The sequence below is a fragment of the Salvelinus namaycush genome, chromosome 35 (genome assembly GCF_016432855.1).
Source record: "Salvelinus namaycush isolate Seneca chromosome 35, SaNama_1.0, whole genome shotgun sequence".
Lineage (NCBI taxonomy): Eukaryota > Metazoa > Chordata > Actinopteri > Salmoniformes > Salmonidae > Salvelinus > Salvelinus namaycush.
Window position 1 is genome coordinate 14,615,050 of NC_052341.1, and position 25,484 is coordinate 14,640,533.

Genomic DNA, 25,484 nt, shown 5'->3' on the forward strand with positions numbered 1-25,484 from the left:
ATTTTCTGAGCGTTTGTCCCCCCAGACAGCTGTTCCACTCAACCCTCTCATTAGATGGATTATGTTGTGCTGTTGTTTTTAACTTTCCACCATTTTATAATATGACTCCCACTTATTTTATTCCCTTCTTTGTCAACAACATCTGTTAGTCTCAGAGAGTTTTGAATATGTTTCCATAAATTCAGATTGAAGTTAAAGTACTCCCCTCCCTAGCATTCATTCTACTCTTATCACCACTGTATTATTACACTGCAAGCAGGCAGACTGGTGTGGCGGTCAAGACGGTGTCACGGTGAATGTATTTCCCTTTAATCTCACAGTGTGTTGGCCCCTACTTGTCCCGTGACACTAGATGGACCCCCCTTCAAGTTAATCAGCAGTCATTCTGGCTGCAACATTTTAACTGTAATTAATATATTTCATATATATGCTATCGCAAAAATGTTGATGAAGGCCTTAGGTAACATTAGAATATGATTTATATTTTATTTCAAATAACACATTTTCATTAGTTTATGTTACTGTAGGCTATATGTAAAAAATGATAAAAGATTTTTTTTTAAATACACACATTTCAAGTGTTCAATCAATTTTATTCATTGAGTGAACTATGAAACAGAAAAAATATGTGTTGGAATATGATAACAGCTTTTTTTATAATGATTTTAATAAAAATATAAAATGATCCCAACCACCAAGACGCACGGTCAAAAGACACACAGTCAAATGATGAAAACATCAGTAGCCTAGACATCATTATAAGCGCCAAGTGGCCTTGATAAATAGTGAAACTCAGCACAAAATCATTAATGTCATTATAATGCATATTAGTGTCTATGACAGCAGTCAAAAATAGTCAATTATATGCTTATATTGTCTACATCTTCACACAACGTCATCAGTTGGATTTCATTTAGCTGGGTAGCCTAGTAGTTAGAGCATTGGGCCTGTAACTGAAAGGTTGCTGGATTGAATCTCCTAGCTGACAAGATACAAATCTGTCATTCTGCCCCTGAGCAAGGCAGTTAACCCACTGTTCCCTGGGCACCGAAGATGTGGATGTTGATTATGGCAGCCCCCGCACCTCTCTGATTCAGAGTCCTGATAAGACTGCTGGGATTCAGTTGACTGATAAAGGATACATGCCATTTTAAGATGATAATTTGAATGGATCAATACAATAGAAGGGTCCGCCCTATTCTTCTTTCACAGTTGGTGATTACATCATTTTGCATTGTTCGCTTCCCCTCACTCATCAAGTCACCCATTCTCCCCCATCATACTATACTTCATTTATTGAATATCTTGTTATATGTGTGAAATTAGTTTCGTTATAGTTTAGGTTCACTTTCGAGGCAATTATCGGGGGGGATTATCAGCTGGGCACTGCTGAAGGAGTTATCAACTGTCTGAAGGAGCAGAGCAGGCCTTACTGTTGGAAGGAGGGCCAACCATTTAAAAAATGACATGCTCTCCTAAAACTGGGTGTAATTCATGTTCTGTTTGTGATATTAAGATTCTAACACCGACAGTGTGTTATATAGACTTATTTCGTAAAAGTCAAGGTTGGTGGGGGGCATGACTAAAAAAATGAAATCACGAGCCGTCAAAATGACTGCTTTAGCGGTTCTAGTGTTAACACGCCAGGGACATGTGACTGCTTGTGACACAATTTTGCATCTGACTGAACAATGTATCCAATCAGGCATGAGGGTGGAATAGAGGACCAAGCGCTCCCAGGGGTATAGTCACTGATGGTGACAAACACACACCCGTATCCCTCCAACTCTCTCTCTCTCTTTCTCTCTCTCTCTTTCTCTCTCTTTCTTTCTCTCTCTCTCTCTCTCTCTCTCTCTCTCTCTCTCTCTCTCTCTCTCTCTCTCTCTCTCTCTCTCTCTCTCTCTCTCTCTCTCTCTCTCTCTCTCTCTCTCTCTCTCTCTCTCTCTCTCTCTCTCTCTCTCTCTCTCTCTCTCTCTCTCTCTCTCTCTCTCTCTCTCTCTCTCTCTCTCTCTCTCTCTCTCTCCCTCAGCCATTGTCTCTCACACACACAGGGGATTTGAACTTAGATTGGCTTACCCTGGCCTCAGACCATTTTTAATAGTACTTGTCTTGATATTAACCTGTCTCATCTGATTGCAAAACCCTCACGGATTGATTAATGTAAAAAAATCCAGCAAACTCCTTGCTGATTGACCTAATTCTGACAAATAGCCCCCACAAGTACGTGTCCAGTGGTGTCTTTGCTACTGATCTCAGTGATCACTGTCCTATTGCATGTATTAGAGATACCAAACAGATTAGCACTGATCCTTGTATAATTATGAAGATAAATGTTGTTGTTTTTGAATCCCCACAAGCTTTTCATCATGATATGTATTACTCTGACCTTTTCTTCATCAGCTGTGTGCCTGACCCATAATTAACTCTAGAATTGTTCTCATCTCTCTGGCAGACAAACATACTCCCTTTAAATGCCTTAGAGTAAAAAACAGAACAAATCACTGGTTCTCTATGGAACTTCCAGATCTTGTTATGTTGAGAAATCAGGCCTGGGCCAAGGCTAGAAAAAAACACTCTGTAGCTGATTCAAGTGTTACTATTTTTTTCTATTATTATTGTTAATCTTTTATTGTATTCTGCATTGCTCTGAAAGGCCTGTAAGTAAGCATTTCACTGTAAGTCTACACCTGTTGTTTACGAAGCATGTGACAATTAGAATTTGATTAGAATTTTAGTTTTTCTAAGCAATTGAGAAATAGATGCACTTCCTCAATCAAGAAAGCTAAATGGAGCTACTTTCTCAGACTCTGCAGGTGATCTGTCTACATTTGGGAAATAGTTAAAGCACTGAAGTGTGAAGAATCCTCTCCTTCCCTGCCTCAGCAAGTTGTGTCAGTTGTGGCATCATTACTGAGTAAAATTTGATAATTGATGTTTTTAATCAGGATTTTATCTCAGCAGGCTTTTTATTTGAAAGAAATGGTGGTTCATTCGACCACATGCCCGCCTGCCCCTCTCCCATCTTCTAGTTGGCTCGATGGAAGTTCTGTCAACTTCTAGTAAATCTTTGTTTTAATTTTGACAACTTTCTTCTTGTGATGTGCTAGACGTCTTGCGCAAGATTGATGTAAAAATATTAACTGGGGCTGATTTTATTAAGGTTTATTAAGATTGATGTAAAAATATTAACTGGGGCTGATTTTCTTGATCCTTTCTTGCTGCAGGTTTCTGCTCCTCTGATTGCATAATCTTGAACACAATATGTTTTACTTAACAGTTCTTTTCTGGTACCATATCCCAGGGTCTGGAAGGTGACCCATATACTCCTCCTTCACAAAGGCGAGACCGTGTGACCTAAATAATTATTGCCCCATTTTCAAACTCTCTTGCCAAGCTAAAATTCTAGAAACCTTGGTAAATACTCAACTTATATCCTTTTAAACTACTAAATGTATTCTAAATGTACACCAGTCAGGTTCCAGACCAGGTCATAGCACCATCTCGGCTTCTTATTTGGTTTTAAATTATGTTCTTATTTGTTTGGATAAGAAGAAACAATGTGCATCCATTTTTATTGACCTAAAGCATTCGACACTGTGGACCACTTATTACTTATTCAGAGGCTTTCATCAATTGGCCTGCACCAGGCTGCACGTAGCTGCTTTGAATATTATTTAAAGTACAGAACACAGTGTGTATTTATTGATGATGTTATATCAGGTTTTCTGTACATAACAAAGGGTGTCCAACACGGATCGATTCTTAGTCTGGTTCTTTTCACTATTTACATTAACAATATTGTTTTATCTCTAAAAAAATATATTCTTTCACCTGTATGCCGATGACACTGTGGTGTATGCTAATGCATGGCTCTGTCAGAGCTTCAATCTGCCATTATTGCCCTGCAGAAAGCCTTAGTTGAACTGAAATTGGTACTTAATGCAGGTAAAACCAAGTATATCTGTCAGTGGTGGGTGTAGTCGGTGCATGGAAGTCAGGCGCAGGAGAGCAGAGATAAATGGACAAAGCACTTTACTTAGGCAATCATAATACAGAACGCAACCGCGTCACAAAACAAATGCCCACAGAACAAGTGAGGCAGCAAAAGTACAAAACCCAAGTACAAAGTACCGGCTGCCACAAAGCACGGGTAAAACAAAACCCGGCGCAAACCAGCCTTAAGCATGCCAACCTTGACAATAAACAATACCCCCACACAGACATGGAGGGAACCGAGGGTTAAATACACATGTTAATTAGTAGGAGATGTAAACCAGGTGTGCAGGAAGACAAGACAAAACAAATGGAAAATATAAGGTGGATCGGTGATGGCTAGAAGACCGGCGACGTCGACCACCGAACGCCGCCCGAATGAGGAGAGGAACCGACTTCGGCGGAAGTCGTGACAATATCTTATTTTCCAAATCACGTAAAAATGAATTTGATGATTTATGCATACGTACTTTGGATGGTGTTCCCGCTTGTAAATATCTGGCCATCTAGATTGACGGAAAGCTATCTTCCAAAAAGCATGTTGATGAGTTAGTTAAGAAATGAAGAATTAAAATAAGCTTATTCTATAGGAACAGGTCCCATCTTTCGTTAAATAGCAGAAAACAAATCATTCAGACAATATTCATTCCGGTTATTGACTACGGCTATTTCGTCAATATGAATACAGCTGCCACTGTATTGAAGCCATTGGACCCAGTTTATTATAGCGCATTGCGCTTTATTACGGGTGCTAGGTTCAGTATACATCATTGCATTATCTATCAGAAAGTATGCTGGCCCTCTTTGAAGTCTCGTAGATCGATGCATTGCACTCTTTTTGTCTATAAAGCCCTCTTGCTTAGACTTCTGCCATACCATACCTCATTGATAACCTTCAAACGTATAAGTTACCAGGGATGGCCAACCCTGGCGAGCCCTTCAGTCTCCACCAACTTAGGTGAATCTGCTTTTAGTTTTTTTGCGCCTCTCATGTGGAATAATCTCTAAATGTGTAAATGATGTGTATATATACTGAACAAAAATATAAACACAACATGTAAAGTGTTGGTTTCATGTTTCATGAGCTGAAATAAAAGATCCCAGACATGTTCCATACGCACAAAAAGCTTTTTTCTCTCAAATGTTGTTTACATCCCTGTTAGTGAGTATTTCTCCTTTGCCAAGAGAATCCATTCACCTGACAGGTGTGGCATATCAAGAAGCTGATTAAACAGCATGATCATTACACAGGTGCACCTTGTGCTAGGGAAATTAAAAGGCCACTCTAAAATGTGCAGTTTTGTCACACAACACAATGCCACAGATGTCTCAAGTTTTGAGGTAGCGTGCAATTGGCATGATGACTACATGAATGTCCACCAGAGCTGTTGTCAGAGAATTGTATGTTCATTTTTGTACCATATGCTGCCTCCAACATTGTTTTAAAGAATTTGGCAGTACGTCCAACCGACCTCACAACCGCAGACCACGTATAACCACACCAGCTCAGGACCTCCACATCCGGTTTCTTCACCTGCAGGATCTTCTGAGACCAGCCACCCGAACAGCTGATGAAACTGAGGAGTATTTCTGTCTGTAATAAAGCCCTTTTGGGTGGAAAATCTTATTCTGATTGGCTGGGCCTGGCTCCCCAGTGGGTGGACCTAAGCCCTCCCAGGCCCACCATGGCTGCACCCCTGCTCAGTCATGTGAAATCCATAGATTAGGTCCTAATTTTTTTATTTCAATTGACTGATTTCCTGATAGGAACTGTAATTCAGTAAAATCGTTGAAATTGTTGCATGTTGCATTTAGACATTTGTTCTGCATAGATATGTATAGTGTAATCAGTATTTATTGATGTGTTCTGCAAAAGAGACAGTGGTCTCAGCATGACTTCCTGCTTAAACAAAGGTTAGATGAGTCAAATCTTTGTCTTTCTCACACTCTCTCTTTCTCCTCTCAATCTCTCTCTCTCTCTCTCTCTCTCTCTGTTTTTTTACACACATCTCTTTCTCTATTATCTGCCACCCTCTTTCAGTTTTTCCTCCCTCCCTTCTTCCCTCTATCTCTCGTTGCCTCTATCTCTTACCCACCCCCACTCTCTTTCTCTCTCTTCTCCATCAGCAGCTCGTGATGTGTTGAATGTGAAACAGAGTAGGAAGGAAAGGAATAAAGCTTCATTTTTGGGACAAATCACTTGTTCCATGCTAAACCTCATTTAGATCTATTATTAAATAATTTGGCATATGAGCAAGTTGAGGAGACTAAACTGCTGGGTGTCACCCTAGATAACAAGCTGTCATGGTCAAAACATATAGACTCAATGGTTGCTAAAATGGGAAGAGGTCTGTCCATCATAGGGCTTTGCTCTGCCTTCTTGATATCTCAGTCGTACCTGGACTACTGCCCAGCTGTGTGGTCATGTGCAGCAAAGAGGGACATTTCAGTTGGTCCAGTACAAAGCAGAATGTATCGCACTTAGATGTACACGGAGGGCTTGTGTCAGTAACATGCATGTCGATCTCTCCTGGCTCAAAGTTGAGGAGAGATTGACTGCATCACTATTGGTCTTTGTGCGAGGTGTTGATGTGTTGAAGGTACGCACACACATCGGTACAACACAAGACATGCAATCAGAGGTCTCTTCACAGTCCCCAGGTCCAGAACAGAGGCTGGGAAACACACAGTATTACATAGAGCCATGACCTCATGGAACTCTCTGCCACCCCATGTAACTCAAGCTAGCAATAAAAACAGATACAAAAAAGAGATAAAAGAACACCATACTGCAGAAAGGGACAGTGAAGAGACACAGCCATTTTGTATATCTTGTATATTAATTTCCAATGTATTATGTAATAGACCTAGATATTGTGTGTATGTACTGACATGTAGGCTGTGTGTGATGTTTTAAATTGATGTATTTCAGTCCTTGACTAATAATGTTCTGTATTATGTATTATGTCATGTTTCATGTGGACCCCAGGAAGAGTAGCTGAGGCTTTTGCTGTGGCTAAAAGGGATCCTAATACATACCGATACCAATACACCTGCATCGGAGTGGGAGAGAGAGAGGGAGAGAGAGAGGGAGAATGAGAGGGGGAGAGAGAGGGAGAGAGAGAGGGAGAATGAGAGCAGGGGAGAGAGAGGGAGATGGAGGGTGAGAGAGAGGGGGAATGAGAGCGGGATAGAGAGAGGGAGAATGAGAGCGGGGGAGAGAGAGGGAGGGTGAGAGTGGGAGAGAGAGAGGGAGGGTGGGAGACTGAAAAGGAGAGGAGAGACAGAGGAACAGAGGGAGAGGGGAGGTTAGACCAGACAATTAGGATTGCAGAGACACACCTCTCTAAAAGAGGAACAGAGGGAGAGGGGAGGGGAGGTTAGACCAGACAATTAGGATTGCAGAGACACCTCTCTGAAAGAGGAACAGAGGGAGAGGGGAGGTTAGACCAGACAATTAGGATTGCAGAGACACCTCTCTGAAAGAGGAACAGAGGGAGAGGGGAGGTTAGACCAGACAATTAGGATTGCAGAGACACACCTCTCTGAAAGAGGAACAGAGGGAGAGGGGAGGTTAGACCAGACAATTAGGATTGCAGAGACACACCTCTCTGAAAGAGGAACGCAGCGAGGAGAAGCATTGCAGATTAGGAACAACGACGACATCAAAGCAAAGTCGAGGGATTTGAAGACTTCACAGATTTCCATTTGGGTCCTAAGCAGTACAGCAGGACAGCAAAACCAGATTACAGATGTATTCTCTTTGAAAGAAAAAAGAGATTCGCCACAATCGACGACTGTCATTCCACACATTCAGGAAATCTGTATAGTTCAAAGTCTAAAGGCTTTTGCATGTATCAAAGATGGTATTATTTCTAAAATGTGTGGTAACTTAATTGACTGTTTGATGTATTATTCACATAGGGTTAGAGAGGATTTATTTGATTTTGAACATCTATTTGGCGGGGAAAGTTACCTTTCGAGTCCCCAACTCTGTGTCTTTAATGGCTTGTAGCACAACTAGGCCTACATCATCAATGGCAGCCACTGCTGCACTCAAGCACTAGTCTCATTGGAACAACCTTGTGGACACGAAAGAGAAAGTGAAGCTACTATTCTTCAGCAATCCCCTCTTATTGAGTCTGAGGGGATAATGGCTGCGTTTACACAGGCAGCCCAAATCTGATATTTTTTCCCACTAATTGATCAGCTCTTTTGCCAATAATTGGGGAAAGATTAAAATTGGGCCAATGTTAGCTGATGACGTTGTTATGTTCAGCTTGGAGGTAGTGAAGCTACGTTGTTTATTCAGAACTGACCTTCTAGTGTTTCTACTGCATTTTCTCCTAAGGACTTTCGAAAACGTTTTTATTGCCGACACGATGTTTGAATTTGAAAAGGAAACCAAAATGAAAGAAAGTTTGAGAAAGACAGGAAGACTGCATTATTGTGTAATATGAATGTGACAGTTATATTATATCAGTTCTATAGTTGCCAAAGTACAATTTTTTATAAAAAAAATGTTGATCAACTTTTATCAACGGCTGTCTGACCAACTGGTTCAATATAACACCTCAGTTCAAAAAAACAGATAGTGAAAACGTTTTCGGAGACAAAGGATCACGTTTGAGAGAAAATATTCTCCTCAGGAATAACTCAACTGTAAAAAAAATTATGTTTCTCTCTCCTTTCTTTCTTTAGTTATGGGCAGTTTTGAAGAGGGTGAGCGTGCCCAGTCGGTCTCTCAGGGGGAGGGGGCGGTTGTTCCCGCTCCACGCATCAGGAGCTTTCCCCAGCCGCAGGTCACATGGTTCAGAGACGGACGCAAGATTCCGCCCAGCAGCCGCATGTAAGATGCACGATGATTCTCTTATGCCTCTCTCTCTCTCTCTCTCTCTCTCTCTCTCTCTCTCTCTCTCTCTCTCTCTCTCTCTCTCTCTCTCTCTCTCTCTCTCTCTCTCTCTCTCTCTCTCTCTCTCTCTCTCTCTCTCTCTCTCTCTCTCTCTCTCTCTCATATTCATATATATATACCTCTCTGTTATTGTTGTCACGGACAATGTGTCGTTTTTTCCATCAAGATGTTGTCTATTATGTGTTTGTGTGAATGTGTTGTTCAATCTATTGTGTTTCATATGTGTGGGCTGCATCTGTGGATTTTATGTATCTATATGCTTTGTGGTTGATTGTGCATGTGTTTGAGAGAGAGTCGGAGAGAGAGAGAGAGAGAGAGAGAGAGAGGACAAAGAGAGGAAGAGAAGGGGAAAGTGAGACAGAGTGTGATAGAGTGCATGTTCTATCTGGTTGTAACTATGTCTCCATCACTTGAAATAGTCTTCGCCTCAGTGAAATGTACTCCCAGGGCCTCTCCTCTACTCTCCCTTTACTCTGCCCTCCAAATGGAGGCGAGGCAGTGAGGGAGACTTGTTTACCAGGTCAAAGAGAGGCCTGGTACTATCAGAGTACCTTGGGGCCAGACAGGGGCCTCTGAGAGGGGGGGCAGGGGGCTCTGTGTCACTCTGAGTGCCTGGCAGAGGAAGAGAAGGCTAACAGCCTCAAATAGGATTCTTGTCTTGGTTTCTTGTTTTGGCATTCCCCCTCTTAAAATGGAAAAGGGGTCAAATAGAGAGTTGCTTTTGGAAAGAGGTGCTCGTTTTCTGGCCTGAGTGGGAGACTGGGAGCACTGCTAATTTCAGTAGAAGGATTGTCTCCAGATATATATATCCACTACAGAACTGTAGGACTTGGAGACAGGCGGCAGCTACAGCCAAGGTGACAGCTTTGCTAATTGAGTTTTGGTTTCTTTTTCGTTTTGGCAGGTTTTTTATTTGTCCTTGTCCTCTGTGTGTGTGAAAGGACACTGTGTGTGTGTGTGTGTGTGTGTGTGTGTGTGTGTGTGTGTGTGTGTGTGTGTGTGTGTGTGTGTGTGTGTGTGTGTGTGTGTGGGGACACAGCATGTATGTGTGATAAAGGTGACACACCCCTCCCTCATCATGTGTCTGTGTATTCATCAGGGAGGTGACCTTCCCTTAGGTTAGACTGCGGCTTCCTTATCTGATACTCATCATCAGTAATCATCACCCGTCCCTGAATGACAATGAGACAAGGAGAGAGAGAGGGTGAAGGAAGGAGAGAGACAGAATAGACGAGAATTGGTTGGAGGAAAGTTGGACAAGGGTGGGGAAAGAGTTAGAGGATGACTAATGAGTCTGGTGTGTCTCCTTCCTGCTGTGGGGTGGGTAAAGAGGTCGGAACCTCATTGTATACAAAACATGATGTTTCAAAAGACTAATCAAAACACTACATTGAACTCTTTCGCTTTTCATATGGTTCCCATCGGAAAGTTAGCCTGGCTGACGCACGACCCACGTGACTCTCTGAGCTGGTGTTAGCCAGACTATCGGAAAGTAGCTCATTCTCATCACTTTCTCTCTCAAACACACATTCTCTCTCTCCCCCCTCTAACTTTTTCTCTCTCTCCCCCTCTCACTCTCTGCCCCCCCATGTCATCTCTCCCTCTCTCGCCAGCCACAGGGCCACCCACCGTGTGTCCTTCTAACACCCTTGTCCTTGCCTCCCGCTCTCTAGTTCCTAACTTTCGAATTACACACAGACCAGCTGCCAAGGTTAATATGTGCAAATAAGCACTGGCGATAACATGGTGGTCTTTTTTAAAAACAATTCTTTAACCTGTCTGACTCTAGCGTTCCGCCAGCGGAACTCCTCCCACATTCCACTGAAAAGGCAGAGCGCGAAATTCAAAATATATTTTTTAGAAATATTTAACTTTCACACATTAACAAGTCCAATACAGCAAATGAAAGGTACACATCTTGTGAATCCAGCCAACATGTCCGATTTTTAAAATGTTTTACAGCGAAAACAGCACATATATTTATGTTAGCTCACCACCAAATACAAAAAAGGACAGACATTTTTCACAGCACAGGTAGCATGCACAAAGCCAACCTAACTAACCAAGAACCAACCAAACTAACCAAGAAACAACGTCATCAGATGACAGTATTATAACATGTTACACAATAAATCTATGTTTTGTTCGAAAAATGTGCATATTTGAGGTATAAATCAGTTTTACATTGCAGCTACCATCACAGCTACCGTCAAAAATAGCACCGAAGCAGCCAGAGTAATTATAGAGACCAACGTGGAATAACTAAATACTCATCATAAAACATTTCTGAAAAATGCATCCTGTACAGCAAATGAAAGACAAGCATCTTGTGAATCCAGCCAATATTTCAGATTTTTTAAGTGTTTTACAGCGAAAACACAATATAGCATTATATTAGCTTACTACAATAGCCTACCACACTCCCGCATTCATTCATCAAGGCACGTTAGCGATAGCAATAGGCACGTTAGCGTTAGCGAATAAACCAGCAAAAGATATTAATTTTCACTAACCTTCATAAACCTTCCTCAGATGACAGTCCTATAACATCAGGTTATACATACACTTATGTTTTGTTCGAAAATGTGCATATTTAGAGCTGAAATCAGTGGTTATCCATTATGCTAATGTAGCTTATTTTTCCCAGAATGTGCAGATATTTCTATTAGACTCTCACCTATTCTGACCAAATAGCTATTCATAAACATTACAAAAAAATACATGTTGTATAGGAAATGATAGATCCACTAGTTCTTAATGCAATCGCAGTGTTAGAATTCTAAAAATATCTTCATTACCACATAAGGCTTACGTTATGTCGACCGAATGCCCAAAACCTGGGCGCAAAACTACTAGTACACAGTTCGACAGATATATGAAATAACATCACAAAATGGGTCCTACTTTTGGTGATCTTCCATCAGAATGTTGGACAAGGGGTCCTTTGTCCAGAACAGTCGTTGTTTGGATTTAGAACATCGTTTTTCCCTCTTGATTTAGCAAGCACACTGGCCAAGTGGCGCGAAGCTCCCCATCGTCAACAAACACAGACAACGCAACACGCCTAACGTCCCGAAAAAATTTCAATAATCTATTAAAACTATATTGAAAAAACATACTTTACGATGATAATGTGACATGTATCAAATAAAATCAAAGCCGGAGATAGTATTCGCCTAAAACGACGGCTTTTCAGAAGGCAATTCCAGGTCCATGTTCGCGCTCTCCAGAAAAAAAAAATGGATGACTCGTCGTGCCAAGATGATTTATTCCACCTCAGACCAAGATAAACACTTCCTTTCTTCTCTCACTTCCTCTTGACATCGAGGGGAAGGTGTATGACGTGCATGTATACTCATACGTATCATGCCCATTTATAGGCAGGCCCTTGAACAGAGCATAATTTTCAGACTTTCCACTTCCTGGTCAGAAAGTGTGCTGCCAAATGAGTTCTGTTTTACTCACAGACAAAATTCAAACGGTTTTAGAAACTAGAGTGTTTTCTATCCAATAGTAATAATAATATGCATATTGTACGAGCAAGAATTGAGTACGAGGCCGTTTAAATTGGGCACGTTTTTCCCCCAAAGTGACAACAGCGCCCTCTGTCCTCATCAGGTTAATTGAATTTGAATAGCGCCACAGGCATCCACTATGTAGTGGCTTCAAAGCCTTAGTAGAAAGAGAGAGGGGGGAGAGAGAAAGGGAGAGAGAAGGGCGGCAGGTAGCCTAGTGTTTAGAGCATTGGGCCACTAACTGAAAGGTTGCAAGATCGAATCCCCGAGCTGACAAGGTAAAAATCTGTTGTTCTGCCCCTGAACAAGGCAGCTAACCCACTGTTGCTAGGCTGTCATTGTAAATAAGAATGTGTTCTTAACGGACTTGCCTAGTTACATTTTAAAAGAAATAGAGAGAGTGAATGAGCAGAAACAAAAATTAACCTTGTTGAAGGTTAAGTCTCTCACTGTATGGTTTCTCTGCTTGTTGTCACCAATAGCCTGTGCAGCCTGTCCTCTCACTGCAGCAGAGAAGTTATATACTCATTACTGGTCTGTATAAAGTTCACTCTAGCCTCTGGGGCACAGGTGTGTTTGGAGAGAGAGGAGAGCAACAGCCACCATGGGAGAGACAGGCACAGAGAATCTAAATGAGGGCATTGATTTTTGTTGTTCCCCACAATGAAATCGGGCAGGGGACTGTGGATCGGTCTGCGTCCGTCTGTTAGTACGTTAGTTACACGCGATATCTCAGACAGCACTGGCCCGATTTGGACTCAACTTGGTTGAATGATGTGTCTTGCCATAGAGAACCGGCATTTTCAAAATGACACTGATTGGCCCAAGGCGGGAGCTATAGTAATTAACTGAATGTGTGAGTCACACCAGAGAGGAAGAGGTGAAGCTAGAGGGAAAACTGGGCCCGAAATGGAGGTCAATGAGAGAGTGTTGAATTTGGTTAACAAAACCTGTAATGGCTTATTTGCTACGTGTGGCTTATTTGATCGAATAGAAGTTTTGTAGTGTATAGGTTATTATTAGTGTACTGATATAAGTAGGATACGTGACATCCCGGCAACTTTGAGAAAAAACACTTTATATCGGAGTTGTGTTATTTGTTCACACGCGTATCTGCCCTCTCATTGGCTAGAATGGTCCCACCTGATCTTGCCTCCTGCCGACTAGCCTGGGTACCAGTCTCTTTAGCTAATAATCCTTGCCACTCCTTGTTGTTGCCAAAGAGTCTTTGGCACATGACATGGAGTACAGAGAGTGGACAAGCTAAAGAGACAGGTACCCAGGCTGCCTTCCATTTGAGAAGACGTTTATTTTCATTGTTAGAGCGGCCACTTGAGAATCTGGTCAATATAATGGATAATCTGTGGTCACACACGATAACTGAAATGTGTTAGTCACACACGATATCTCAATTGGCCCAAGGGGGGCTCTGCATTATTTGTGGGGGACAACATGTTTCTCTCTCAAATTCAGAAATGTAAAAGGCTTTATTCAAGTCTCTCTCACGTCTTCTAGTTGAGGTGTCATACGTGTCATTTGCAGCATTTCTTCTCACCACCTTTCTCTTTCCTCTCCAGGTAGCCAGGCAGGTTGGAGCTGGTAGTTAGGAGTGTTGCGTGTGCGTCACGTTGGACCTAGTTGGGGGTTCTCGATGCCTGCCTGAGTCCCCCCATAGCAGGGTGGATGGGAGGGGAGTCGGTGAGGGCTTTGGATTCCAAGGACATGGAGGCGGGTTTAGTTATGTGTGAAAGTGTAGCCTTAGAGAAAGATTCTGAGGAGTGTATCTTAGTTACGTTTTTCTCAACTTTCAAAGGCACATTGGACTGGTCTCCCTGGAACGAACAGGGAAATGAACATACAGTATCTATCACTATGGATATGTAAAGTTAACAAGATCCATGGTGGCTCAGAGAATTTCCCCATTTCGGCTCCCCTGCCTCCAGTTTCCCTTGACAGAGGCAATGTCTCATAGTGGGCCTGCGACTGTTATCTCTCTGCCGCCCGCCCTGCCTATGCAGCTGTTCTTTTTGGCATCCACCTAGTCTGCTCTGTCCTCTCAGACTGTTAGCGTCCTTGTCGCAGAGAAAGAGTTCTATGTACTCTTCATAGTGATCATGTTTAGCTTCAACAACAGAAATATTGCCCATAACTGAAAAGAGCAGTCATCTGTTCAAAAATGTAAAACCCAAACTGCCTTCTTTGTCTCCAATCTGCTTCTCTATATTTGATTGATCACCACTGTCCTGAACAGGTTTGGTGTCTCGAATTCCGGCCGATCTGCTCTGCACTAGTTTGGTTTAGACTGACTGGGTCCCGGCCGGGCTCATTGGAATGCAGTGTGCCAGGGCTGGGTGAGGCCGAGGGGAGAAAAAGTACTTATTTAGCTCTAATAGCAATTACTCTTCTCTCATTGAATGAGATGCAATTGAAAGGGCCTTTTCCATTTGGGGGCTGTGATTTGTTGTGTTATTCCCGAGACTTAATGTGCTGTATAATCAGAGCCTCCTTCAGTAAACACATTTACCCGGAATTGCACCGCACCGTTTGCCAGATTGGAAGGTGAGTCAGGCACGAGGAGGAGAAGAGGAGTCAGGCACGAGGAGGAGAAGAGGAGTCAGGCACGAGGAGGAGAAGAGGAGTCAGGCACGAGGAGGAGAAGAGGAGTCAGGCACGAGGAGGAGAAGAGGAGTCAGGCACGAGGAGGAGAAGAGGAGTCAGGCACGAGGAGGAGAAGAGGGGTCAGGCACGAGGAGGAGAAGAGGGGTCAGGCACGAGGAGGAGAAGAGGTGTCAGGCACGAGGAGGAGTAGAGGAGTCAGGCACGAGGAGGAGAAGAGGAGTCAGGCACGAGGAGGAGAAGAGGAGTCAGGCACGAGGAGGAGAAGAGGAGTCAGGCACGAGGAGGAGAAGAGGAGTCAGGCACGAGGAGGAGAAGAGGAGTCAGGCACGATGAGGAGTAGAGGAGTCAGGCACGAGGAGGAGAAGAGGGGTCAGGCACGAGGAGGAGTAGAGGGGTCAGGCACGAGGAGGAGAAGAGGGGTCAGGCACGAGGAGGAGAAGAGGAGTCAGGCACGAGGAGGCGAAGAGGAGTCAGGCACGAGGAGGCGAAGAGGAGTCAGGCACGAGGAGGAGAAGAGGAGTCAGGCACGAGGAGGAGAAGAGGAGTCAGGCACGAGGAGGAGAAGAGGAGTCAGGCACGAGGAGGAGAAGAGGAGTCAGGCACGAGGAGGAGAAGAGGAGTCAGGCACGAGGAAGAGAAGAGGAGTCAGGCACGAGGAGGAGAAGAGGAGTAGAGGAGTCAGGCACGAGGAGGAGAAGAGGAGTCAGGCACGAGGAGGAGAAGAGGAGTCAGGCACGAGGAGGAGAAGAGGAGTCAGGCACGAGGAGGAGAAGAGGTGTCAGGCACGAGGAGGAGTAGAGGAGTCAGGCACGAGGAGGAGAAGAGGAGTCAGGCACGAGGAGGAGAAGAGGAGTCAGGCACGAGGAGGAGAAGAGGAGTCAGGCACGAGGAAGAGTAGAGGAGTCAGGCACGAGGAGGAGAAGAGGAGTAGAGGAGTCAGGCACGAGGAGGAGAAGAGGAGTCAGGCACGAGGAGGAGAAGAGGAGTCAGGCACGAGGAGGAGTAGAGGAGTCAGGCATGAGGAGGAGAAGAGGAGTCAGGCACGAGGAGGAGTAGAGGAGTCAGGCACGAGGAGGAGTCAGGTACGAGGAGGAGTAGAGGAGTCAGGCACGAGGAGGAGTAGAGGAGTCAGGCACGAGGAGGAGTAGAGGAGTCAGGCACGAGGAGGAGTAGAGGAGTCAGGCACGAGGAGGAGTAGAGGGGTCAGGCGGGCCCTAGCATGCGTTTTCTTTCTTAGTCAACCATTTTTCTCTATCTCTTTTTTCATCCGGAAACGTCTCTCTTGTCTCTCAAGACGTTGAGTCATGGATTTATCTCTGAGTGCTACAGCCTTACAACCTTGTAGCCATGACAGTTAACAACCTAACATAACGTGGCCTACCTGGCAAATCACAGAGAGGAGAAGACTGGGGATGAGGAGGAATATTGATGCTTTGCTGACACCCGCTGTGCAATTACCAGTGTAATCTGCTGCTTAGAGAGAGTGGTCAATTAATAGGTCTGCCTGAGACATCCACCTCCTCTCAGTCTAATATGGATTCTCCATTACTCACTGTGGTGTGTGTGTGTGTGTGTGTGTGTGTGTGTGTGTGTGTGTGTGTGTGTGTGTGTGTGTGTGTGTGTGTGTGTGTGTGTGTGTGTGTGTGTGTGTGTGCGTGTGCGTGTGTATGTACGTGTGTGTGTGTGTAGGATTAGTCCTGGTTGACCTGGCTGGACTCACTCACTGGTCAATAGAAAGGCTCAAGGAGAAACAGGTCCTAGTAGAGTATTGTAGGTGTGAGGAGGCTGCTAATGATCGGGATGCTGCTGAAATCTCAGATGTTCACCAAACTCTGAGGTGGGATGTCACATTCTCAAGGATATAGAGGAATCTGACTGATCTGACCACCATGCTGTGTCCAACTCTCAGGCAGTACATCAAGAGATGTGACAATTGATGTATATCTATTACTTATGCTATGAATACTCAACCATAGTTGTCACGCCCTGGCCATAGAGAGCTTTTTATTCTCTATGTTGGTTGGGTCGGGGTGTGACTAGGGTGGGTCATCTAGGTGTTTGTGTGTCTATGTTGGCCTGTTATGGTTCCCAATCAGAGGCAGCTGTTTATCGTTGTCTCCAATTGGGGATCATATTTAGGCAGCCATTTCCCCTTTGTGCTTTGTGGGATCTTGTCTAGGGATAGTTGCATGTCAGCACTATTATTAGCTTCACGTTTCGTTTGTTTGTTTTGTTGTTTTGTTCTTTGTAGTTTTCATTTCCAAAATTAAAGGATGGAAACATACCACGCTGCATCTTGGTCCACTCCTTGTAACGATCGTAACAGAAGATCCCACCACAAACGGACAAAGCAGCGTGGCCAGGAGGAACAGGTATCCTGGGCCTGGGAGGATATCCAGGAGGTAAAGACATCCTGGACTTGGGAGGAGATAATGGCAGGAGACGAAAGCCTTCAATGGAAGCAGACGCAGGCGGTGAAGGAAGGAGAGCGACAACGCCGGGGTTTCACGGCCACGACGCAAGCCAAAGAAGACGCCTCAAAATATTTTTTTGGGGGGGGGGGGCACACGGGGTGGTCGGCGAAGTTGAGGTGTGAGTCGGAGACCGAGGAGTTATTGTACAAATTGGAGGAGAGTGAACGGAGGGGAGAGTTAGAGACCTTCGAGGAGTTGTTGGAAAAATTGGAGGAGAGTGAAGAGAGAGAGCTGTTGTTTTGGCGTAGTATGCACGGCATTCATCCTGAGGAGCATGTTAGCCGTCCGATGCCACCTGTGCCAGCTTCCTATACTCGTCCTGAGGAGCGTGTCATTTGTCCGGTACCATGTGGGCCGGTTCTACGCACCAGGTCTCCAGTGCACCTCCACAGCCCAGTACGTCCTGTGCTAGCTCCCTGCACTCACCGTGCGGAGTGTGTCATCGTTCCAGCACCATCTGTGCCAGCTCTTTGCACCAGGTCTCCAGTGCGCCTCCACAGCACAGTACTTCCTGTGCCTGCTCCTCGCACTCTCCATCAAGTGCGCCTTCCTAGTCAGGTACGTCCTGTGCCTGCTCCTCGCACTCTCCCTGAAGTGCGTGTCCCCAGTCAGGTACGTCCTGTTCCTCCTCCCCGCACTCGCCCTGAGGTGCGTGTCATCAGCCCGGTGCCACCTGTACCGGTCCCACACATCAGGCCTCCAGTGCGCCTCCACAGCCCAGTACGTCCTGTGCCTGCTCCTCGCACTCTCCCTCAAGTGCGTCTTCCCAGTCAGGTACGTCCTGTGCCTGCTCCTCGTACTCTCCCTGAAGTGCGTGTCCCCAGTCAAGTTTGTCCTGTGCCTCCTCCCCGCACTCGCCCTGAGGTGCGTGTCATCAGCCCAGTGCCACCTGTACCAGTCCCACGCATCAGGCCTCCAGTGCGCCTCCACAGTCCAGTACCTTCTGTGCCTCCTTCCCGCACTCGCCCTGAGTTGCGTGTCATCAGCCCGGTGCCACCTGTACCGGTCCCACGCATCAGGCCTGCAGTGCGCCTCCACAGTCCAGAGCTTCCGGCGACAGTTCCCAGTCAAGAGCTTCCGGCGACAGCTCCCAGTCCAGAGCTTCCGGCGACAGTTCCCAGTCCAGAGCTTCCGGCGACAGTCCCCAGTCCAGAGCTTCCGGCGACAGTTCCCAGTCCGGAGCTTCCGGCGACGGTCCACAGTCCGGAACCTCCTACGATGGTCCACAGTCCGGGAACTTCCTACGATGGACCACAGTCCGGAACCTCATACGACGGTCCGCGGTCCGGAACCTCCTGAGACCGTCTGCGGTCCAGAGCCTCCAGTGGGGGTTCTCAGTCTGGAGCCTCTGGCGACGATTCACAGTCCGGTTCCTCCAGCGACGATCTACGGCCCGGAGTCCCCGGCAATGATCTACGGTCCGGAGTCCCCGGCGACGATCTACGCTCCGGGGTCCCCGGCAACGATCTACGGTCCGGTTCCTCCGGCAACGATCTACGGTCCGGTTCCTCCGGCGACGATCCACGGTCCAGAGCCGATTCACGGTCCGGTTCCTCCGGCGACGATCCACGGTCTGGAATATCCGCCGACGATCCACGGTCCGGTTCCTACGGCAAAGACCCACGGTCCATTTCCTCCGGCAACGACCCACGGTCCGGAGCTTCTGGCGACGATCCCCGCACCAGAGCCGCCATGGAGGAAGACGTATCGGCGAGCGGAGTGGGTACTTCGCCCCGCACCGGAGCCGCCCCCGACGGTAGATGTCCACCCGGACCCTCCCCTATTGAGTCAGGTTTTGCGGTCGGAGTCCGCACCTTTGGGGGGGGGGGGGGTACTGTCATGCCCTGACCATAGAGAGCTTTTTATTCTCTATGTTGGTTTGGTCGGGGTGTGACTAGGGTGGGTCATCTAGGTGTTTGTGTGTCTATGCTGGCCTGTTATGGTTCCCAATCAGAGGCAGCTGTTTATCGTTGTCTCTGATTGGGGATCATATTTAGGCAGCCATTTCCCCTTTGTGCTTTGTGGGATCTTGTCTAGGGATAGTTGTATGTCAGCACTATTATTAGCTTCACGTTTCGTTTGTTCGTTTTGTTGTTTTGTTCTTTGTAGTTTTCATTTCCAAAATTAAAGGATGGAAACATACCACGCTGCATCTTGGTCCACTCCTTGTAACGATCGTGACAATAGTTCTGAAAATAACTTGGTTAAGGGTTAGCAGTAGGGGGTGGGAAGTCAAGCGGCCAGCTACAAATCATGAGAGCACACACCCACTGAGACAAGCAAGTGGCTGTTTTTATGAGCAACAGCCTCCCTCCTCTCCTCCATCAATCTCCTCCCTCCCTCCCTCCCTCCCTCCCTCCCTCCCTCCCTCCCTCCCTCCCTCCCTCCCTCCCTCCCTCCCTCCCTCCCTCCCTCCATCCACCCTGGAGCTGTAGCTTTTCATTAGAACAATGTGTTGTGGAGCGGTGGAAGGCAGGGTGTCGGCTCTGGCCCAGGCCTGCCGCTTTATCCCCCCTGACCCCTCACCCCTCTCTCTCCTTGGGGAATCTGGCAGAGGCTGGCCCCGGTAACGGCTATTTGTCTGTAAGTAATGGAGGTCTGAGGTGGGTGTCGGGGGGGGCGAAAAGAGGGAGAGACACACACACCACCATGACATTACACTCTTCCATTGTGTGTGTCTCCGAGTAGTCTGGACACTGTCACACTATGTCAACTGTGTTTTACACAAACACACACACACACACAAGACTACACACACGTGCAAGCACACACGCATGGACACACACCAATATTGATGGGAGCTGTACATAATCATTATCAGTGTTAGCTGTCAATCACTTTCCTCCCCCATGGCATCAAATACATAAATAAACCCTAGATGGGAAATAATTACAAACAGAGATACATGACACCTCCAGGCCCCAGCACAGCACATCACAGCACAGGCTCTTGCTATAAGTGGCCAAAATATATCACAGATGCTGCCTGCTGTCCAGCCTTCTGCATTGCAGCTTCCCGGCAGACTCCTTAGTTAATGGGAGCTGTTACAGTGGAATAACAATGCAAATGTGGGTTAAATCAAAAAAAAAGAGAGAGAGAGAGAGAGAGAGGGATAAGTATACCCATAGACATATGGACACGCACAAACACACATACGCACGCACATACACGCTCACACAAACACATGCTTTCTCTCTCTCTCTTTTGTTCACACTCTCTCTCTCTCCACCCATCTCTCTTACTCCTACAAAACACACACTCCAACATATCTGATTTGTCCTAATTTCCCAGCTCCCTGTCTTGATAAATCCCATGCAGCAGCAGCAGCATCACATTGCTAAACCATCATTACCACAGAGCTCCTGACAGCTCACACTGCCAACAGAGAGAGAGAGAAAGGGAGAGAGCGAGAGAGACAGAGAGACAGAGAGAGAGCGAGAGGGGGGAAGAAAGGATAGAAATACTTCTTCATACTTTACTAAATCACCTTGAAGAAGCAGCTATAGAACAGACCCTAGATTCCTCCACTCTTGCTCTCTCTTTCCTTCGGCCTATATCTTGATGTAGACATGGCAGATGATTCCTTCTACTGCTTTCACAGGTTTGCATCCCAAATTGCACCCTATTCCTTACATAGTGCACTACTTTTGACCAGAGTCCTATGGATCCTGGTCATAAGTGGTGCACTATGTAGGGAATAAGGTGTAATTTAGGATGGGCTCATGTTGAAGGTTAAAGAGAGAACAAGCAGCAGGGGAGACACGTGTGTGTGTGTGTGTGTGTGTGTGTGTGTGTGTGTGTGTGTGTGTGTGTGTGTGTGTGTGTGTGTGTGTGTGTGTGTGTGTGTGTGTGTGTGTGTGTGTGTGTTCATGTGTGTGTGTGCGTGGGCGTGGGCGTGGGCATGTGTGTGTTTGTAGCTAGGAGATTTAGAGAGAGAGAGTAGTGTTAGTGTATCTGTCAGTGCAGATTATATATTTATAATTATAAACTGGGTGGTTCAAGCCCTGAATGCTGATTGGCTGACAGACGTGGTATATCAGACCGTATACCACGGGTATGACAAAACATTTATTTTTACTGTTCTAATTACGTTGGTAACCAGTTTATAATAACAATAAGGCACCTCTGAGGTTTATGATATAGGGGCAATATACCACAGCGTTGCGTTGTGCGTAAGAACAGCCCTTAGCCATGGTATATTGACCGTATACCACACCCACTCGGGCATTATTGTTTAAGTGTATGTAGTATTCAGGTACACAATGAGGATGATTGGCTGCATTATATAGTAATGCCTTTTAATACAGTGAATATCTACTCACTATACTCACTATATTCATCCGTAGCCAGTTACTTATCTTATAAGCTACCCGGGAATCACCTGGGATTCATTTAACGCTCCGGACAGTTCCACTCCATCCACTTCCCTATGGGAATCCATAATTCATCTCCAAGGTGACGGTCTGGGATGTGTCTCCACAGCGATGAGCTAGGACAGTAGTATTAAATATTAACCATGGATTTAGTCAGGCCTACGAGACGCTTTGGAACGACTGACTTTTTTCAGGCCCATACGACGCTCTGGGAATCACAAATGAGGCGTCTCTCGCTTGGAGATATTTTTAAATCAATCAGTCAGGCGGTTGGAACTTGTAAGTCATGAAGAGAACCCAAAGCACAGGTATACAGCACCAATAACACCCTGCTTTTCCATCACCTCCATCTCTCTCCTCTACTGGGGGCCATTGTGTTGTTTTCCACATGCAGCAGTAGAGAAATCATGTTTGAGAGATGTGTTTTTATAAGGGGTTCAGCTCAGGTACACACACACACACACACACACACACACACACACACACACACACACACACACACACACACACACACACACACACACACACACACACACACACACACACACACACACACACACACACACACACACACACACACACACACACACAGTAGCAGTAGCAGTGTATAAGTCGGTTGGTCTCCCATTGTGTCTGCTGGCCATTGTTGGTTTTTCTATTCTTGTTGTTTTGCTGTGTTCTTGTTAGTGACCCTGGCCTGACTGCTCGTTATACAGTAGAATATCAGTCTAGCAGGAGCAGGGCTCTTTAGCCATCCTACTTATAGAATGGTCGTTCTTGAAATGCAGTTACTTTTGAGCATGGTATTTTGGAAAGAATTTACTTACATTTTCTGGATTTTTAATTTCTATCTGTTTGGTTTCATTTTCTGATTCTAAATCAACTAATATACTGTAGCAGCATAATGACTTTAAATATGTTTTTTTACCATTATGATAACATTGTACCAGCAGTAGGAGAAGGAACACCAATTACAAATCTAAGGTCATTAATTCTTTACAAATTGTTAACTAAACTGATTATTTTGCTCACAATGTGATTTCTCTTAATTTAAATTGAGTAACGCCAATGACACTTTGTATTTTGACACACCAAATTATCGATGGAATCTTCAAATTTATGGCATAATTAAAAGGTGTGATTAGTTATTTGTTTAATTTAATATAGGCCCCTCCCCCGATAACAGTTTGCCACTGGAGGGAATAATCAAGGTCCTTGTATATCTTTGCAATGATTGATTTTTAAGACGGTAACACCAATGACATAAAACATATTATATTTGTAAAAAAAAAAATACAGATTTGAATAGCCTTATTTGTTTTTGTTGATCTATACAATGTATTAAATACTTTTGTTTACTTTCTAGCATTCAAAATCATAGATAGATATCTCTGAATCCCCAAAACATGTCACTACAACTCTACTCATCACTACTGGGACAAGCCAATTTGCTTACACTAAGTACTTTAAACAATGCATCGTTTTGCAGTATTAAGCATTATCTTTTGTCACTGTTATAAACAGTTCAATATAAACAAAAACATGAATGATGTGTAACTATTTGTCATTTTAAAGTGTTTTTCGTGGTTGCAAAGGTGAGGGATGCAAATGCCACTGCAATTCAAGAACGACCCAGAACCCTAATGGCTGATAAACAGGACGTGGTCTCTGCTAACTCATTTCACATAGATGGCATCTAAACTCAGCGTATGTGTGAGGGGAGGGTGGGGGTGAAGGGCTTCATGGTGTGTGCGTGTGTGTTTGTATGTGTCTGTGATTAGAGGAGGAGGGACGCATCGGCAGGCGAACCGCAGCACCCTCGCTGTGCTGTAACGGCGTCAGGGTCTGCTGGTACATAGGGGCGTGCACACACCCCAGGAAGCCAAACCAAGCACCTCTCCACTCCGAATAGAACACAAGTAAAGCACACCGTCCGTGACACACAGCCGAGACACTTATTTACAACCCACCATTAATCACAACAACCTCTTACCGCTGCTGCTGGTTGCCAAGTGCATACTCGTTAAGTCTCCCAGACTTCCAGTTGATTATCAATACCATGGCCTTGTTCATTCAGGACGGTTCAGGTTTCAGAGTACTGAGCATTGCAGCTAGAAATGTTGTCTCCGGTATGCATGTGAAGATAGACTAAAGGGGCACATACACTACATGACCAAAAGTATGTGGACACCTGCTTGTTGAACATCTCATTCCAAAAGCATGGGCATTAATATGGGGTTGGTCCCCCCTTTGCTGTTATAACAGCCTCCACTCTTCTGGGAGTGGAGCTTTCCACTAAATGTTGGAACATTGCTATGGGGACTTGCTTCCATTCAGCCACAAGAGCATTAGTGAGGTCGGGCACTGATGTTGGGCGATTAGGCCTGGCTCGCAGTCGGCGTTACAATTCATCCCAAAGGTGTTTGATGGGGTTCAGGTCAGGGCTCTGTGCAGACCAGTCAAGTTCTTCCACACCGATCTCGACAAACCATTTCTGTATGGGACTTGCTTTGTGCACGGGGACATTGTCATGCTGAAACAGAAATGGGCCTTCCTCAAACTGTTGCCACAAAGTTGGAAGCACAGAATCGTCTAGAATGTCATTGTATGCTGTAGTGTTAAGATTTCCCTTCACTGGAACTAAGGGGCCTAGCCTGAACCATGAAAAAGAGCCCCATTATTCCTCCTCCACCAAACTTTACAGTTGGCTCTATGCATTGGGGCAGGTAGCGTTCTTCTGGCATCCGCCAAACTCAGATTCGTCCACCGGGCTACCAGATGGTTAAGCGCGATTCAACACTTCAGAGAACGTGTTTCCCCTGCTCCAGAGGCAACAAGTTTAACACCACTCCAGCTGACGCTTGACATTGCGCATGGTGATCTTTGGCTTGTGTGTGGCTCCTCGGCCATGGAAAGTAGGAAAACCATTTCATGAAGCTCCTGATGAACAGTTCTTGTGCTGACGTTGCTTCCAGAGGCAGTTTGGAACTCGGTTGTGAGTGTTGCAACCGAGGACAGACGATTTTTAATGACTATACGCGGCCCTGTTCTGTGAGCTTGTGTGGCCTACCACTTCGTGGCTGAGCCGTTGTTGCTCCTATAAGTTTCCACTTCACAATAACAGCACTTACAGTTGACCAGGGCAGCTGTAGCAGGGCAGAAATGTGACTTCTTGGAAAGGTGGCATCCTAAGACGGTGCCACGTTGGAAGTCACTGAGCTCTTCAGTAAGACTATTCTACTGCCTATGTTTGTCTATGGAGATTGCATGGCTGTGTGCTGAATTTTATACTGTACACCTGTCAGCAACTGAAATAGCTGAATCCACTAATTTTAAGGGGTGTCCACACTGCTTTTGTATAAATAGTGAATGTGCTTGTATTTAACTTTACTTGTGCGTGCACTTTATTTGTTCATTTGTATCCAACATTTCCTTTCTGTTGCACTGATTGTATAGTAGGATATGTGTGTGCTGTATGATCCTCAGAGTGGTGGTGGTTTGTATTTCTCCAGGGGCGAGGTGCGTTCACATTAGTATGCTGTCTCTTGGAGGAGAGAGAGAGAGAAACCGAGGGAGAGGGAGGGTGAGGGGGTCGGTG

At 45.4% G+C, this 25,484-nt stretch overlaps 1 protein-coding gene across 1 annotated transcript in view; it reads left to right on the forward strand.

Annotated features, from left to right (window-relative positions):
• sdk2b (sidekick cell adhesion molecule 2b) overlaps positions 1–25,484 on the forward strand; it is a 143,175-nt gene that overhangs the window by 33,092 nt on the left and 84,599 nt on the right. Inside the window, exon 3 of the mRNA XM_038975331.1 lies at positions 8,695–8,842. Within this exon, the coding sequence (XP_038831259.1) occupies positions 8,695–8,842 (148 nt within the window). The remainder of the gene's footprint in view (positions 1–8,694; positions 8,843–25,484) is intronic.